General features: G+C 31.2%; 1 protein-coding gene across 2 annotated transcripts; it reads right to left on the bottom strand.

Moving 5' to 3' along the window:
- Nucleotides 1-1,549: 1,549 nt before the first annotated feature.
- On the bottom strand, nucleotides 1,550-18,314 carry LOC127732908 (FGGY carbohydrate kinase domain-containing protein-like). Of its 2 annotated transcripts, none has more exons than XM_052242123.1 (16): nucleotides 18,291-18,314; nucleotides 16,381-16,570; nucleotides 14,575-14,692; nucleotides 12,226-12,377; nucleotides 11,608-11,693; nucleotides 11,002-11,129; nucleotides 10,325-10,453; nucleotides 8,971-9,068; nucleotides 8,632-8,739; nucleotides 7,692-7,753; nucleotides 5,008-5,164; nucleotides 4,527-4,601; nucleotides 3,753-3,873; nucleotides 3,346-3,440; nucleotides 2,808-2,869; nucleotides 1,550-2,029 (listed from the first exon to the last, which is right to left on the bottom strand). In XM_052242123.1, the coding sequence occupies exons 2-16, from the start codon at nucleotides 16,555-16,557 to the stop codon at nucleotides 1,951-1,953; spliced, it is 1,647 nt and encodes a 548-aa protein (XP_052098083.1). In that variant the 5' UTR covers nucleotides 16,558-16,570; nucleotides 18,291-18,314; the 3' UTR covers nucleotides 1,550-1,950. The 2 variants fall into 2 exon arrangements, with proteins under 2 accessions (XP_052098083.1, XP_052098090.1); XM_052242130.1 differs by having other exon boundaries at nucleotides 18,262-18,305.
- Between the last annotated feature and the right edge of the window lie 1,127 nt (nucleotides 18,315-19,441).

The following is a 19,441-nucleotide window of genomic DNA, read 5'->3' as shown; positions in this document are numbered from 1 at the left end:
TATGCAAAATACCTTTGCCAGTATTTTCTTACAAAAAAATAACTAAATTATCTTCAGGAAATAGAAATTATATTATCATTAAACCAATACAATAGATAGAAGTACAATAAATATGATTCAAGGGTTTTTTGTATGTCAAAGTATTTACCTATATTCTCTGATGCTCAGTTGGAAATCCCCTTTTTATACGCCAAAGTACACTTATCATTGCGTGTAAGAAAGTAGATCGCTAACATTCAAGGTAAATCATGTGTATTACTGTCAGTGAGTACAATAATATTGGATTATATAGAAAGTAAGCATAATTTCATCATCTTGACACCGCTTTAGGAATATAAAGCAGGTAAATAGCAGTTACCTAAGAAATGTAGGAAAAATAACAAGCATCATAACAACATATGTCATTTGAATGCAACAAGTTGGCAGAATTTTGTAACGCAAAATAAGAAACTGTCAAATTTGCCGATAATATTTTGGGCCAAGTATAATTAAATGTTCATAACACTTAAGTTTTCATAATTTTGTGTTTCTCATGTATTATTAGTGATAGGATCACTATATTTGGTGTATGGAAGGATTGTTAGGTGTACATGTCTGTCTGGCATGGTTCATCTTACTGTGACCTCATTTTCATAGAAAACAGATAATTTTAAGTTTATGTGATACTTTTAGTTAAACCTTCATATTACAGACTTTCAACATAAATTCAATGATAAGTAAAACAGGCGACACATTTCAGCTTGTGCACTCTTGTTGAGATAAGGCTGCTGGCAGGGGCTTTCTGTCATACCTACTTTTGAAAGAATTCAACTCAAGTCAGAAAGACATGTATACCTAACAATCATTCTACACACCAAAAATATTTAACCTATTAATTATAGAAACAGACATAACCACAAAAACTAAACATTGGCAAATGAAACATGAAAAAGAGGTCATGGTCAGATTAACCCTACAGGCAGATATGTTCACCATACAATCATTCTTGACACTAAATATAGTACACCATGAGAACTTTACATTCACCAATGAACCATGAAAATGAGGTCAAGTGGAGTCGAGTAACACAGGAAAAATGATTCCTTTCACCTTTGTAGTATTTAAATATTATTTCCACAGTAAGTTACAAATGTTACATGGCAAGAGTTCAATATGGCATCCCCACCATATAGAAACTCTTTCCATATCTGCAAAACATAAGTCAGAATGCAGGAAAATGGCTTCAATTTGTTCAAAATATTTCCAGGGTATGGGGGATCAAAGCTCACTAGTGACACTACTGACACAAAGGATGCTTACTACTGATGGTGTACAAATGGGTAAAAAGCTCTATAATTAAATTTTTTGAAAGGTAACATTTATCCTTCTTGGTTAAAGGCCATTTGTTTAAAACTAAAACACTTATTTCTACAAATGGTTACATAATTTGAGAAGTGCCTTTTTTTCAAATACCACAGATGTTTTTTCTAACAGTACAGTGACAAATAATGGTTTTCTATACCCTCCTTTAAAGTACAAGTGTCATTTCATGCAGTTACAAAAATGGAGACAAAGGTTTATCTTTATTTTTGCCAAGCATAATTAACAATAACATAAAAAATTTATTGCAGATAGTTCATTATTTCTGCATAACATAATTAACAATTACATATAAAAAATTATTGCAGATAAGTTCATTATTTCTGCATAACATAATTAACAATTACACATAACAAAGTCTTGCCATGCTAGATTCAAAAATTTAATGGTTAACAATTACAGATTCAAAGTTGTTGCCTAGTAAGATCAATAATTATTGTCCTTCTTGATTAATATTGTACCAATCTCTTTTTAAAATACAAATAATTACATTCTCTAGTTTAAAATTCACTAAATCACTACTGTATATTGACTTGGAGAAACTCCATGTCTGACAAACATTTGATTACTGCCAAGAGTCACCAACAACTGTCAACCATCCATGATAGCTGTGTATTCCCTCTGATGTTGAACCATCCTCTGGAACACTTGGTACTTCTTATCATGGTACCTATGATGTAATTACTTTGTTGTTAAAACTAGAATATTTCAGATTAGTGTTGTAACTAATAATCTAATTTTGTGAAACTGAAGTAATTTATTCTATACATACCTAATTTATTGACACTAACTGAAGATAACTACTCAATGATTTCTTCGGACTAACTATATATACAACTGTATTTTTTGGTATGTGTGTGTTCCTCTTTGTTATTCTTTTGTTCTATAGTATACAGTAGCTATAATTTACAGGGCAAAACAAGTTGAACTTAAAGTTTTCAATATACAGGAAGTTGATCAGCAGTGGAATAGAAAATACAAATGCATCAAATGGTTAAACATGCCTACATGAGGCCTTATACCAAATTTCAGGGTGCTTTGGTCCATAGTCCCTGAGAAGAAAGTGACGAAAAATTTATAAATTCTCATGTGTAAGAATATAAGCAAATTCTGTAAGCAGGAGGTTTATGAGTTATGAATCTGAAAATAAAACATATTGTGAAGCACACTTACGTGTACCTTGATAACAAATTTCAAAAAGTTTTGATTTGAAGTTCCTGATAAAAATGTGACGAAATATTCAGTAAACAGGAAGATCATGAGCAAAGAAAGCGAAAACTAATCACACAGTATAACAGAATCACATGAAGCTTGGATAAAAATTTAGGAAGCTGTGATTTGTAATTCCAAAGAAAAATGTGACAGACAGACAAAGGGTAAAATGGTATACCCACCCCTCCTCCCTGGTTGGGGTATAATGAAAAATACATTGCTCTGAAAACACATACTGTCTTTCCTGTAAATCTGGTCTGATTAACTTTCCTTTTCCTCCCATCTGTTTTACTGCATCCTAAAATACAAAAACAATTAACATATAACCAATGATTTACTTCACACTGAACAGACAATTTAAACCATGGCAATAAAAAACAATATTTAAGAAATTGGAGAGCAAAATCAATACAAAGTATATTTAAATCTTTTCCATCTAGAAACATATTTTGGCCAAACCTTATAGATCTGGAGTAAGTCAATTATTAATAAAAGAAGATTTGGGTGTGCACCAATGAGACAGTTACTGAATGACAAAAATAAAAAACTGTAAAGGGTTCTGTGCGTCTTCTGCAATGCTGCTGTCTATGTCAAAGTGTAATGTTTTCTAAAACTAACTCAATTTATTAGAAATACGGAAATACTTTGTTTTTAAATCAGTTTTTTTCTTCATATGCTATTTCTTGGTCTTCAAGAAGCTTCTGTCCAAGTTTCATAATACTCCATCCAATTTAATGCACAAGTTCCATGCATCTCCCAATAGCATCTACATACCTGTACATTTTTAAAGTTGCCTGAAGCACTAGCTCCAAGCATTGCAGCTCCTAATAAAACTGATTCTTGTTCATTTGGTAGAATGGCAGGAATACCTACAAACAAAATACAAAATGGCTAAAAAATTACTTCCTCTTTGATGACATCATAATGGAAGAAAAATTTCAAATAACATATACCAGTACATTGGATAAACAAATACATATCATCTTAGATATTTACAGACCTTTGTTTTCTGACAGATACTCTAAATGTTGAACAAGTTGTTGAGAAAACATATAAAAACTCATAAATATATAAATTCACATGTTAAACATAAGATCACATTTGAAAAATTGTATAAAGTTTTGTTCAGCTATAAAATAATTTATTAGCTTAAGTATGTCATACAATCTAAATCAACACACCTGTAACATCCACATGTGTTTTTACATACACCTGATTCTTACTGAGTCCACCACATATGTAAATCAGTTCTATTTTGTGTCCACTTTTGACCATTTCATCAATAATATGTCTTGTTCCATACTGTATGTAACATACCACAAGTTAAAAAATACACATCAAATTTCTTCAAACTGTAAAATTTGAAGCTTGAGAAATGGAATAGAAATTGTCTATTGTCAAAGCAATTGTTTCACCTAGAAATCTTTTCTAGTATTACTGAATACTGTGTTGTTGGGTTTCTGTCTCTGTATCTAACTTTATTCATTTTAGAATGTATTGCAAGGAAAGTTATATATGGGATATAAATGAATTCAAGGTTGAAACTTTGTAACTTTTTCTATAAAGTATGCAATTTAGTAAATTCCTATTGAATACAAACTAAAGTTGTAAAATTAAAGTAAATATCCGACTTTATATAAATGAATCTTGTCTGGGGATTTCTGGTTGCTATGATATTTTCACACTTTTCATCACTGGAATATTGGATATTTATGTCCCATATTTTCAGGATGTTATATTTCTGTTTTTGGAGATCTGAAGTGCTTGAAATTGTTTTCAAAGTTCCAAGTTAATATTTCAAAGATAAATGATGGAAGGTAACAGAGTAAAGTAAATTGTTATAAAAATATGACTGGATGCTACATGAAACTTTAAGAGGTGAAAGCATTTGCATGCTACCAAAAAAATTAAAACATATTCAACTTTGTTGGTGAATATCTATAGTTATTACCTACAGCAAGTGCTTGTACAGTTGCAAGATATTTTACTGCCAAATCATCCATTTCTGATGACAAAGTCAATCCACTGACCTACAATACAAACTCTTTGTCATATAATATCATTCTTTAAAAAAAATAAAAAATGGAAATGGCAAAAATAACAACTCGCAAAAATATCGGTTTACATATCATATATTTGCTCAGTGTATAAATCAAGCACAAAATTCTCAATTGCCTCAACAGGTTATTTTGAACAATGACATATGTTGAAGTGGATTAGCCCTAATAAGTTCTGCAAATGCAGTTTTCTTGGCATACCCAAATAGTGAGTGAAGATCCAATTTTCATTGTCTAAATTAAACAAACTACTAAATTGGACGATAAAATGCATAAAGATACATTTTCATAGTAATGACATTTTATGGGATTGTAAACAATTAATTTGCATTTTTTGCATTTGGTATTAAAAAAAAAGGGTAAAAAAAAATACACCAACCATTCCTTTTAAAGCTGGATCTGACAGTGGAGATCTGTTACCATGGAAATCAGGCCAGATATGTAAATGTTTTGTCAGCTGTGACATGGCAAAGACTTTGTGTTCATTAATTAACTGTAATAATCTGTCTTCTAATACTTCATATACATGTAAGTTTCTGCAATGTATAAAAAAATTAAAGAACCTTAGTGAGCACGCTCACATACCCCACGTCCCCACATTGTCATTGGAGAAATTAAATAAGTGTAACAAAAAAAATTGTATAAGAAAAAATATTGAATAATAATTTCCTGTCAATATGCACATCTACATAGTATGTCCTTCTTATCTACAAAATTTCATGAAATTCTGTTGTGTGGTTTCAGAAGAGTGGAGATGACAAACTGTTGCAGAAGTACATTGAAGCAAATAAGTTCAAAGGGGCGTAACTCCTAGAAAAAAAAATGAATCGTAATTTCCTGTTGATATGCACATCTACGTAGTATGTTCTGTCTTGTCTAAAAAGGTTTCATGAAATTCTGTTGTGTGGTTTCAGAGGAGTTGAGATGACAAACTGTTGCAGTAGTACATTGAAGCAAATAAGTTCAAAGGGGTGTAACTCCTAGAAAAAAAATTGAATCGTAATTTCCTGTCGATATGCACAACTACATAATATGTCCTTTTTATCTAAAAAGGTTTCGTGAAATTCTGTTGTGTGGTTTGAGAGGAGTTGCGATGACAAACTGTTGCAGTAGTACATTGAAGCAAATAAGTTCAAAGGGGCATAACTCCTAGAAAAAAAATTGAATCGTAATTTCCTGTCGATATGCACAACTACATAATATGACCTTTTTATCTAAAAAGGTTTCGTGAAATTCTGTTGTGTGGTTTGAGAGGAGTTGCGATGACAAACTGTTGCAGTAGTACATTGAAGCAAATAAGTTCAAAGGGGCATAACTCCTAGAAAAAAAATTGAATCGTAATTTCCTGTCGATATGCACAACTACATAATATGTCCTTTTTATCTAAAAAGGTTTCGTGAAATTCTGTTGTGTGGTTTGAGAGGAGTTGCGATGACAAGAAACAGGACTGACGGACGGACAGACTGACGGACGGACAGACTGACGGACGGACGGACTGACGGACGGACAGACTGACAGACGGACTGACGGACGGACGGGTCATAAACATTATACCCTCCACAACTCGTTGTGTGGGGTATAATAAAATATAAAGAAGCATATATAGATTGTTGGGCTTTCTGCACATTGATATCCTAAAATATCAGCTGCTTCACATTGTGTCAAGCAGCTGGTATTTTACCATATCTATATACAGAAAACCTGATTATCTGTTTATTTTACCATTTCTAGCCCTTCCCTGAAACAGTTTTAAGCTTGGTTGTCCTGATGATAGTGAGGTTGACAAGTTTTTCTGTCAAATTGTGACCTTACTGATAACTTCTCCTCACAAATTAAGATGTCGCTAATCAATTCTGCTCACTTATGGAACAACTGACCAGGGTGATATAGAACAATTATAATATTTACTGTTCCCATTATGAGGACTTGATTGATGACAGATGCTGACATTACAAAATGATTGAAATAATACAGTTACTTGTTAGTTGTTGCTTGTAAACTTATTTTTTTCAAATGAGTCAGGTGTAAGTTGTTGGTGTGGTCTGTAATACTGTCCAATATTTCTTGCTATTCCTGTTATACTATTTTATTTATTAAATGATGCAACCATAAACTGTCCACATATCTAACAGATGTTTTACCTTTAAACTTGAATGATATACTGTAAATAAATATTTTTGTGGGTTGTTATTTTCACGATTTCAATACATAAAGTTTTGGCACAGGGGTTAAATTTGTGAAATGCAACTATTGGCATCAATATTGTTGATTTGTACAAATTATTTTTCAGGTGGGTGGGGAATATTTTCAGGTACTTTATGTGATCGCAAAAATAACACCCTACCCAAAAAAATTTCATGTTTACAGTAATAAAAATCTAAAAAAAAGCATTGAATTGGATTTTCAATAGCTGAAAAAATATATCTACTGGTATTCATTTACTATATGCCAGATTTTAATATTTTTTTTATGAAATTAACATGCTTTTGGCAATTTTCCTTCCTTTATTAAGAACTTGTGTCATAGTTGACTCTTCTCCTAAAATTACTAAGATCTTTAATCATCTCTCTAAAAAAATAAGAAGATGAGGTTTGATTGACAATGATACAACTCTCCACCTGAGACCAAATGATAAAATGGTTAACAACTATAGGACTGTATTGATTCAACAATGAGAAAAACCCATACCACAAAGCAAGCAATAAAAGCCCCGAAATGACAAATGTAAAACAAATCAAATGAAAAAAATAACAGCCTGATTTATGTACAAAACAATAAACAAAAACATTTACAGCTTGATAAGACTGATGGCCATTACATTTACTTTTATATGATATAAATATACTGAATGCCACAGAGCTCTTGGTGTTTTTTAACTGATGTATGTTGTTATGTTTTTGGACTGCTATCCTGTTAGTTTCTATTTCATTAGCATATTTATTCAAATTAAAGAATATATGGTAATGGCATGAGACAAAATCACACAAACACTTAAGAAATAACCCCTGGATTAAGTTTAAATTATAACTCTACAAGTTGTAACATTCCATCCGTAATCCTTACCTTTCTGATGCTGAGTCCTTTAACTTCTGATAAGCTGGATGTGTTTCTACTATGAAGTCTATCTAAATAAAAAATATTGAAAAATAGATGTATGTCCCTCGTTTCTAAGTCCTACAATACCTATTATAAAATCCTGTTATTTTCATGTACTCCATTTATATACATGTATCATATCATATGTGTGGTTTTTTCTCCAAAAAAGACAAATATATTCAAAACTCTGTGTCCATGGAAAAAAATCCATTTAAAGGATGAAAATACAGTAATGTTTACTGATAAAGTTGTCTATTTTAACTTAATATATCCCAATCTATGTGAATAAAGCAGTTTGCTGCTAGCAGACAGTTGTTAGTAATTAACTTACCAGTTGACCACTAGCTGATAGCTGTAAACAATGTATTAGAACTAACCAGACTGTCAGCAGCTAATTGTTATAACCATTGTTGGTAAATCTTCAAATTTACCACTAGCAGACAGTTGTAAACAAAGTATATTAACCCACCAGTTCACCACCAGAAGAAAGTTGTAGATGTCTTTTGGTTATTTGTGTCATCAGGCTGTTGTCTCATGGATATATACCCCCACATCTCCTTTTATTCAAAGTATGTGTACCAGCTATTATTGTTAACAAAGTATGTCAACAAACCAATTTGCCACAAGCTAACAGAATAACAATGCATAACAAAAACCATTTAGTGAAACGATGACATCTGTAGACAATAAATGCTAACAAGTTTGCCTTCAGTTGACAGTTGGTAGCAATAGACATCTAGAGATCATTATGCAGAATTCAACATTAAACAAGTCTCTATACTTTATATGAGACTTTGAATCATACAAAGTCTAAACAAATTGTTATGAAATTTAACAGAGAAAATCAAATCTTTTAAAGGGCATAAGAACCCGAGAGACACTTACTAAGAGTGTTATATTTACTAACCAGTTTGCCAGCAGCTGTTTGTCCACCTTCAGCACTCCACAAGCCTGGTAATATTGGTGAATAATATGGTCCCCACACTCCAGGTACAAATATAGCTTCTTTACTCATCTGTAAAATATAACAAAATCTCAAAATAGTAAATTCAAGGAATATTGTAACTCAATTCATTTTTTTTTACAACTGACTAATAAAATTTGACATACACCTACCATCTGATGGTGGTCCTGAACTAAAGCAATTATGTTAGGCATGTCAAACTTTCATAAATTACATTTTCACTGAATTTTATAAGAAATTATAAATTTATCATGAAAACTGATTCAATACAATTCAACATACAATCATATGGCATGTAGAAGTTCCACAGATCATGGTCATCCTAGAAGTTATGTCTGGCATGGCAAAGTGTTCATTTTCTGCTACACAGCCGACACAACCTGTCAAAATGGCAAAAAGGCAAAAGTATATACACTTTGAAACATTTCATTATCCTTTTATATATATAAATAAATTTTGATATACATTTTTATCAAGACTGCAATCAATATTAGGTGTTCTCTTTCTTGAGGTGGGTAAAAAAATTACATCTGATATTCAAAATATCCTTTAATGCATCTAGAAAATGCAGTTGTTTAAACGAAATGCCATGACTTATATTGCAAACATTATTATAAGTTTTGGATATGGCTATGTAAGTACAATGTATTAATCTTGTCTTACCTACATTGATGTTGATACTGAAACTTTTATAATGTAATTTATACAGAAATAATAATAATTGCACCATGATAATGAGCTTATTGGTTGTAATAATTACTCAAGAACAACAAATCTGAAAATATCCAAAAACAAGAATATTTGTTCAAAAAACATCATGCTCTGCTCACACTAACACATGCTCAGGTGCAGTGAGTGATATGTGGTTCAAAACTTAATTTTGGATAATGAACATGTGTACCAAGTTTCATATTGATGTGACCACAACTTCATGGTAAAATACTTTCAACCCAAGCTTTTAACTGTTATCGGATAAAAAGGACAAACAGACAAACACACAGACCCGAAAAACACAATGCCTCCCTTCTATCATAAGTGGTGCTTAAAAATTTAAAGGAGTTAGCTTTTACTTTTTGTAAGATTGTTTTAAATTTTAAGGGATTAGTTTCAAGAAATTGGACCTTGTACAATACATACTAGTACCAGAAATTGTCTATATTTTGACAAACAAAGTCCCATAATTCTAAAACAACAAGTTCTTACAATTAGCTGTTCGAAAATAAAATATTGCGTTTTAAATTAGGAAAGATCCAATAGAGCAGCTAAAGTTATCATGAAACATACTACAAACAGTCATATTTTTAATGATTAAAAACAGCTTATCATCATGAAAACAAACATTGGGTAATAATTTTGTAAAGGATTGTTTAAGCAAACTTGAGTTAATATGATGCTTGGAAAATTGGAAATGAATATACATGTATAAACCATGCTTCCTTCACTGCTGAACTATTAACCTAATGCATCAGCATATGCATCAAGGATACACTCCCACTTGTGTACCAAGAACCAATCCAAGGTGATAAGCAGTCTCATTAACCAATCCTGACCCATGAACTTCACCTGGTAATTTGACAATAATCCTTAAACAGTGCACATGCATTCTAATAATTATTGATTGAAAAAGAAAGAGTACCTAAGACACCAGCATGTGCATCAATGATTGATGTTCCAACTGCAGTGCCAGGAACCAGTCCAAGCTGTTCTGCTGCCTCATTGGTCAATCCTTCTCCACAAACATCACCAGGTGATTTGACATCAGTTCCTTTTAATAAAGCATGTAAAATATTAAAAGAAATTAAATCAGATTCTGACATTATTCAATTATTCTATTATCTGAAAAGATCTTACTTAAGCCATATATCAAACTTTAGATTTAAGCACGCCATATTAATTGAATAATTGATATTTAAAAATATTCCATATCATCTAAAGTAGCAAGTTTCAGAGAAAAAAAAATATTCCAACTTGAATTAATTTCTCTAATAATCTCAAATACTATTATCAGCTGCTGTAAACAGCTTCGTATTAACATGTAAACGGCTTCATATTAACATATATGTATGCTTTATATGTTATTCATAATTATTTATAGGTAGGGATGCAGTTTTTTTTGACAATCTGTAAAATATTTTACAGTACAAAACAGTGCACTCTAGTATAGTAGAACTAGCTTATATCATTTACAAAAGGATGTGTTTTTTTTCTAGTCCCAGTATGAAGAAATTTATTGTAAATGTTAAAAAATTTCAGTTTATATCTATTAAACTTAAAATAACATACACATGATAAAAATTAAACAACATAACTTACCACACCTTTGATATTTTTCCTTTACAAAATCATCAATTCCTATAACTTCCCAGAACTCATCATTCCAGCCCCTGTGACCTTGGTCATCAGCTTGGTATGTCCATTTACATGTCAGAGAACATAATGACCTGTCAAAATATTGCACATCAATGTTTTTTTTTACCATTTTTTCAGCATATATTTTAAATTATTACATTGGTCGCAATGACTTATCGTGCTTTCCTGGTGAAATAAGTACCGATAATTTCACTCCTCTGACGTCATACAACAATGGGTGTTTCAAAGACGCTGTAGATGATGTTGCATTTGCTATTACAGAGTTTTACTACTTGTGAACTATGATAAAGTGCCTGCCCAACATGATAGGCTTTTGCAGACTTTAAGTACTGTAAACTGAGATGTTCTATTGAACTTAAAGCAAAATGTTTTCCAGGTCTTTTACTTCCTAAGGTTTAAAGCTTTATACAAATATTTTAAGCTATACACTACTGGATTAGCATCCTGTTGTTACAATAGCATTTAGAAAAATGACCAGTGTAAAGAAATTGCATTTACAAAAATCTTACAGTGTTTTACAGAATATAAACTTAAGATTCAAATTCTTACCTGGTTAGATTTCCTGTAGCTTTCCAAGTTAAATAATCTGCTAAATCAAAAAAGTGTGTAGCACTTTTCCAGGTATCAGGTAAATTCTGTTATACAAAATAATATATATATATAATTTTAATGACTTAAATCCTTCTCTGATTCTATGATATTAAATGCTACCTACTACATGTAGTTAGTATTGCTTTATTGAATCTGGTATCTTTTTATCGCTTAAGTAAAATCAAGTGCACAAACTGAAGTTTCAATTTTTAAAGTATAGTGGACCTACTCTTCTGCCTCTGACATTTGTCTATTCTATAAAATAAATGATGATTTGCAATGGTCAGAAGTAGTCTTTCAAAAAAGTTGATCTGTAGAAGGAAAGTCTATTATTTCCAGTTCTTTGAAGAATTTTTCCTGAATTTTGATTAAATGCAAACAACAAATAATGAATAATGTTGTTTACATCCTTCTTACTGGTAACAACAATTTGTGATATCATTAATATTATCCATCACAAAACAATGAATTAAACACCTCCAAAACAACCTTGGTTAGCTCAAAAATTCAAAATTCAGTACATTAATTTGCCATCTTCTTTTATGGGTCAAATAAATTACTCCTCTGATTACTTACCTCTTTCATCCACATCAATTTTGGTGGTTCCATTTCTACACTGATCTGACCTCCAGTATTCTTCAACACAGAATGGTGTGTGGAATTAATCCTCTCTGTTTGATTCACAGCTCTATGGTCCATCCACATTATTATGTTACATTCAGGTTGCCCTTTCAAATAAAAATTTCATTTTATATAATAACATTATTCATTTCTATCGAAAAATAGTATAATTTGATTGGTGAAGATGCTGTCACATGATTTTAAAAGGGTGTTTTATATCTCATTAAAAGACATTTACACATGCTTCCTTGATGATATAAATATTTAACAATCCATTACATAGTAATGGTAGTTGACAAACTTACTGGTTTCTACACTATATATAAAATGTGCTTCCATCTTCACTTTTTCATACTGATAAAACTGAAATGTACATGATAATGCATTAAATTCCATCAGAGTGGGAACTGTTTTTCTTTCATGATGCCTGAGTTCACTCAATGTTTGGGTACATGTTGCTCAATCATTAGTTTTTCGGTGTAGTGTTTTGGTGAACGTTGTTCATCATTTGTCTTTTTTTCTGTGGCAATGGCATTATCTGTTTTTCTTAAGTTATGTTTTTATTGCCCCTTGGTAACTTCTCCCTCCCTATTATAAATGATAACATTTTCTGATTAGTAATTAATAAAGGTATACATGTACTTAAATTTTCATTAACCTGTGTATAAATAGCTTCTGCTTAATATCAAAGTTAAAATTGAAATGCCATTGTTTCATACTTTGGCAGATTGGATTTATTGTTGAGACAAGAGGCTGTCAGAGTGACAGCAAACCGGATTTTCCTTCAGAGGTCGAACCCTGAACAGTTGAGGAAGTATGGACACAACATTTAAGCTTAAAACAGTTCTGAATTTGGATGGCGATTGAATATTTGACACAGCATAGGTTTGTGACACAAAATGAATGTGGTCAAAGAATTGAAAAATTTGAAATCGGACATTTACCTATAATGGTCTAATATCCAAATCTAATAACATTGTTAGAATCAGCATATCAAAGAACCCCAATAATTCAATTTTTGATGAAATCAAACAAAAGTTTAATTTAGGACCCTTTGGACCTCAATGGGGTATTATTTAATTAATAATGAAAATAAATACAGGTTTAGATTCAGCATTTCAAAGACCCCTATATATATTCAATTTATGTTGAAATAAAACATAGTATAATTTGGGACCCCGATTTGGACCAACTTGAAGACTGGGCCCAAAATCAGAAATCTAAATATATGTTTATAAATAGACAAACTAAGCATAGTTTTTAAAGGAGTTTGCTTCATAAAAAAAAAAATATATATAGCATTCAGAAAATAAGTTAATACAGAATAACAAACAAACCAACCACAAAATTCTTCAAACAATTTACAAAAGAAAAGAAAAAAAAAATCCAAAATGTCATTTATCATTGATACAATATCTATTAAAAATCTGTAAAACTTATCTGTAATTATCTTCAAAATGTCTAATAATGAACAGTAAATTTCACAAACTTTATTTATACTGTCCTACAGATCTTATCATCAACACTAAAGAAACAGAAAATTTTCAAATAAATCTGTCACTCCAATTAGAATTGTGTGATAAGATATTTACCAGATGCTTTGTTATCTATTAACAGGTGAAAATTATTTAAAAACACTTAGTGTAATCAAACTTTATATATATAATTAATAGTTCCCAATATTTTTTCTTTCATTTGTCACAAACTAATATAGATCTGCAACTTATCTATCAATGTCAACAATTTTATCTACACAATGTAATGTAATGAAATATATCCTTTAATAAAAATAGATAAGATATGTATTATCTAATGAAAATGATATTTGCAAATAACAATTTCTGTTCAAAGGGAAATAACTCAAATTCATAAAACAAAAATAAATTTTGCTATTGAAAGGTAAAAAAATCCAACAATGAGAACAGCTAAAATCGTGAAAATTGAACTTGACCTTCATTTAGTCACAAGAAAACAACATATCAAGGTTTGAGAAGATTTTGTCAAAGCGTTTTCATGTTAATGAACTGACACTGTTTAGCAGCAGCCCGCCCGTCTTACATCCTCAAATCAATAATCGATTTATCCTTCGAAAATCCGGTTAAAAACAGTATTCTAATCTCTACTGCAGACCAGAAGTTAGTTTATATCAATAAAAAATAGGAGAAATGATACAGGAAACCTTCAAAATGACATGTACTACTTGTAAAATAATTATAATTGACCCTCTTAAATTTAAGGTGGAAGGACACGTGAAATATCAGCTGTAACATAATTATCTATTACATATACCACTTTGTACATTACCTGAAGGACTAACTGTTATAGAACTATCATTTTTCCCAATCACTACTAATGAACACGTAGCATCAAAACCTATTCCTCCTATTTCTTCTTTTTTCACCTCAGAATCTGATAAGATTTTCTGTAATGAACATAAGCATGCTAAAATATTGAGAAATTAACACAAAACCTTTCACAAACAGTAATACACATTTGTAAATTTAATTTGTCTAAAATTATTGAGATCACTCCCTTCAGTTCTTAGGTGTTGTTTTTTTTTTTTTTACTTTTGTTTTACACCATGTACTTCAAATCTAGTCAACAGTTTGCAGTAATAGTTCTGCAATTTCAACAATATTTGATGATAAAAATGCATATGGTAGCCTATGCAACTACCACCATTTGTGACCATAATTATGTCTCCATATGAGATGGGAGACAACTCCAGCTGGAATAAGAAGAATCATGCAGCAATATTGAACTTTGGATTCCAGTTTTGATTGTAAAAATGGTTCAGAAAACTAATTTGTTGTACTTTCAAATCATTCAGTTTGATGGGTTCCAATTTCCATGGTCCATCTGTACATGTCCAGTCAATGTTTGCCTCATCAAGGATAAATTTGCTGATTTACAAAAAACCCTGAGAATTTTTATATCTATAAAATGTGAAGAAATTAGAAGAACTTAAGTAATACTGACTCCACAACATATGATTATTCAAACCAGGGGAAAACTTTTTAAGGTTATTAGATGTTAAAAAAAAGTACCAATTTGAGAATAGTTTGGTAGCATTTGATCTATTCCATCCTTTTCAGTGATTTTTTGTCAAATTTTCTTATTTAGTGATGTTGGCATGTTTGATGACCACTTAAAAGGCATCCAACAGATATCAATAATTTGGTAGAATTTGCAATTAACAGTATTTGAGGTGGTCATGCTTGACCACGATTATAGTAATCAGCCATAATTCTTCCGACTGTGCATTTAGGCCTATCAATTGGTATATGATCTTTATAGAATTTCTTATTTAATTAATCTAAATATTGATTTAATTTCTGTTCTTTTTTAAGGTAAAAGAAACCATGTTGGTTGAAAACAAGGAATTATTTGAATCTGGAATAATTTTGAATTCTGGAAAATTGATTAGAAATGTATGATGAAAACTAACCCAACTAAATAGGGTTAGCCATGCGTGCATGGCTAAGGTTAATTTTACTTTCACTATCATTTCAGTATGAACTAACTAACCCACCTTAGCCATGCACGCATGGCTAACCCTATTTAGTTGGATTAGTTTTCATCATATATTTCTCATCAATTTTCCAGAATTCAAAATTATTCCAGATTCAAATAATTCCTTGTTTGAAGTGAATTTTAAAGAAATAGGGAAAATTACTTAATCAATGACTAAACATTTCATGAGAGTCAGCCAAAGCAAATTTATTTATCTGATTCAGTGGCAGATCCAGCGGGGGGTTTCGGGGGTTGGAATAATGCTTTTGAATAAGGACATATGGTTGGAACTTGGAACCCCCCCTGCTTTTAAAAATGGCTGGATCTGCCCCTGTCTGATTAAATGTGTAAAATTTGTGCATATAACTCTGAAGTGCAACTGTGTAAATCATCATAATTCAAAGGACATTTTCACTTGTTGTAGAAAAACTAGAGTATAGAATTTATACACTACACATCTTAAGATAAATATACCTAAAGACAACATCTACAAACAAATCACAAAATAAAAAAAATCTATCTATCAACCCAAAATTTTTCCAGCATTGTATCTCCATCATTTCTGTCTGGCTAAACGATTTAATCTGGTACATGTACCTTTATTGTATGAATGACAGCATTCCAGATATTGAATGATGATTGTTCATAATAGTCAGCTGAAGGAGTCCATATCTTAATCTTCTCTGTTGCTACAGTAACCAAATTACCATGACTATCAAATAATGCTGATCTAACACTCCCTGTTCCAACATCTACACCAATGTAATATTTCATGTTACCTTAGAAACTGAAATTAATCAAGGTGCTTGTGATGACAAAGGGTAAAGATTGCAACTTAAAATTAAACATGGCATTGTATTAAGCATTGAAAGGCAATATTATGAATTAGAGGCATCTTCCAACAACAACTGCATTGTAGGTCTATGTGCATCTTTAACAATGGAAACTCTCCAACGTTGTAGATCAGCATATAATTCATGACTAAATCTTTTTTTTTATGATCTCTTATTGCTTATCATTTATTTGTTTACAGATTCTAATTTGTCATTTAGGGCCTTTAAAAACTTGCTGTGTGGTATGGGTTTTGCTCATTGTTGAAGGCCATAGTAATACAGTGACCTATAGTTGCTATCCTTTACGTCATTTGGTCTGACTCTCTGATGGGGAGTTGTCTCACTGGCAATCATACCACATGATGATGTGACATCTTCTTATATTTATATGTTGGGTAAAATCTTTCAGATGCACTCCTCAGGTAACAATTGTTTTGTATTGTATTGATTGATATAACTCGAACAATTCATACCTCTCCGTGTCCTATTTTCTAACATGCGAGCCATTGTAGATAGGCAGAATATAACTACTGAATTATTCAGGTTATGATTGGTATGAAAAAATAGACAAAACAATAAATGATTTAAAAAGTGTTACTGAGTGGAAAATATATCAGTTTTAACATAAAAGTGTCCAAAATTTGTTTCGCATCGATACCTCCGACTCTGAGTTATATAATCAGTATTTGAAAAATATGCACCCCTTTTGAGTCCTGGATCCAACCCTGCTAGTGGATGGTAGACCTTTACACTTTTCCAACTGCACAGATTTGTCATTACCCTGAATATTTTTTTGAGATTTTAACACAGCCATTATGATGAACCTCTCAGTAAAACAGTATACAGCTATGATTTGTTACTGGAACAGGTCAGGAATAACCATTTGACATATAGTGAGATAGACCATATGGGGGATAATGCAATTTTTATCATAAATTTTTTTTAAGGAGATATTCGAGCATCTTTTTGCATGTAACCATCTTAAGCTTTGATGAGTACTCATTAGTGACATGCAATTGCTTCTGACTTGCTGTGCTGCGTTTTGAAAAATGTATATTATACCTCAATTGAGGTATGATCTACACATGTACCAATTGATGGATATTCACAATTGGTTTCCTTAAGTCTGCACGAGTTTCAACTTTAAGATTTGTTAGTCGAAATGGTCAGGAAGAGACTACAGAACAAAATTAAGATTTAACAGATGAAAACTCAAATTTATAAGTAGGAAAAAGGAGGGTCATATTATTTTTTAGGGTTCTTTAACAAATTGCAGCATGAAGTGTCAGAATCAAATACATGTCATCAGTGACATCACTAAGTGGTCATAAAAGCTCGTTATGGTAAATGCAAAAAGATGCTCCAATAAATATTAAAAAAATGTTTGAATAAAAACTGCATTATACCTCAATTGGTGTATCCGATTATATGTCAAATGGTGGATTATACCTGAATTGAGTATAATCCACCAATTATTGAATTAATGTTTATTCATGAGCTGTGGAATAAAATAGATGGGAGTGTAAAACGTCCCGGACTAAGTGACAACAATTAAATGATATATTACTAAATAAAAACAATATGTAAGATTGATATTATGACTTTGCATTGTATGCATCTGATAGTATAGGCAGTAAAATGATACATTGCAAGATGCTGTTGACCGAAAATTACTTTTGGTGATGGGGCTCGAAGTGAGAAGGGGAGAGCAACTATCTAAACTTTACCCGTGTTTTATTTTCCTGTTATCAACGGGACACCTTTTTTGCGTACATACTACTCTTGATAAATCATCGCGATTTTTTAGATTTTGAATGCCTAATTCATACCTTTAATGAACTTAAATTTTATCTGCCACTGTGTTATAGTGTGAGCCATAAAGGTGTCCTGTGAAAAAGTGTCCACCCGGACACTTTTTCACAGAAAAGGTATATTTAAATGTGTCCGATGCTGTGAAAAAGTGTCTAATTAATCGGACATAATTTCATGATAAAATCCTTTAAAATTCTGTCCAATAAAAAGTGTCCTTTAAAGGGAGATAATCAATAAGTCACTGAAATGTTTTAGCTATAATTAATTTTCTATTACTAAAACAAACCACATATTAAAGATCCAGTTATAATTCGATATAAACAAAAATGGAACAAGAAAGGCCAAATGTAGGAAGAACAGTTTTTATGAGTACTATAATAATTCTTGAATATTACACGATTTGGTAAATTGAAATGAATTACATGTATTATTATTAGCATAGTTCATATTAAGTTCTATTACTATGTTTTGTAGGTATTGAGAGTGGACACTTTTTCACGTGAAATACTGTCCTTTCTACATGTTCTATGAAGGACACTTGTTCATATGAAATATTGTCCTGTCTTTGAAGGACACTTTTCACATGTGTGGACACGATTTTATAGGTAAATATCGTTCGGACGATATTTCATAATAACATTATGTCCGTGGACACAAATTACTATGAAAAAGTGACGGACATAATTTCATGGTGGACAATATTTAATCCTACAATAGCTGAGACTACTATTACTGTTTTAGTAGTCTCAGGTTATAGTAGTCTCAGCTTAAGGAAGTTCACTACTCAGTTTAAAAATAACAAGCTTTTCATAACACTAGTATATATTGATAGGGGATTAGTAAAGGACGACATTAACTTTTTGAATCAAATGATATAATATTACATATTTATTCATTTTCTGTCAAAGTCTGAATCTACTGTGAATTCTACTCAATTTCCTTTTGTTCAAAGCAATTTATTATATAAAAAATCTTGTTAACAATGAAAGTGGTGGTGTCTGATAGTCTGAAGC

The sequence above is a fragment of the Mytilus californianus genome, unplaced genomic scaffold (assembly GCF_021869535.1).
Source record: "Mytilus californianus isolate M0D057914Y unplaced genomic scaffold, xbMytCali1.0.p SCAF_1, whole genome shotgun sequence".
NCBI classification, from domain to species: Eukaryota; Metazoa; Mollusca; class Bivalvia; order Mytilida; family Mytilidae; genus Mytilus; species Mytilus californianus.
This window is presented reverse-complemented; position numbering and strand designations above follow the sequence as displayed.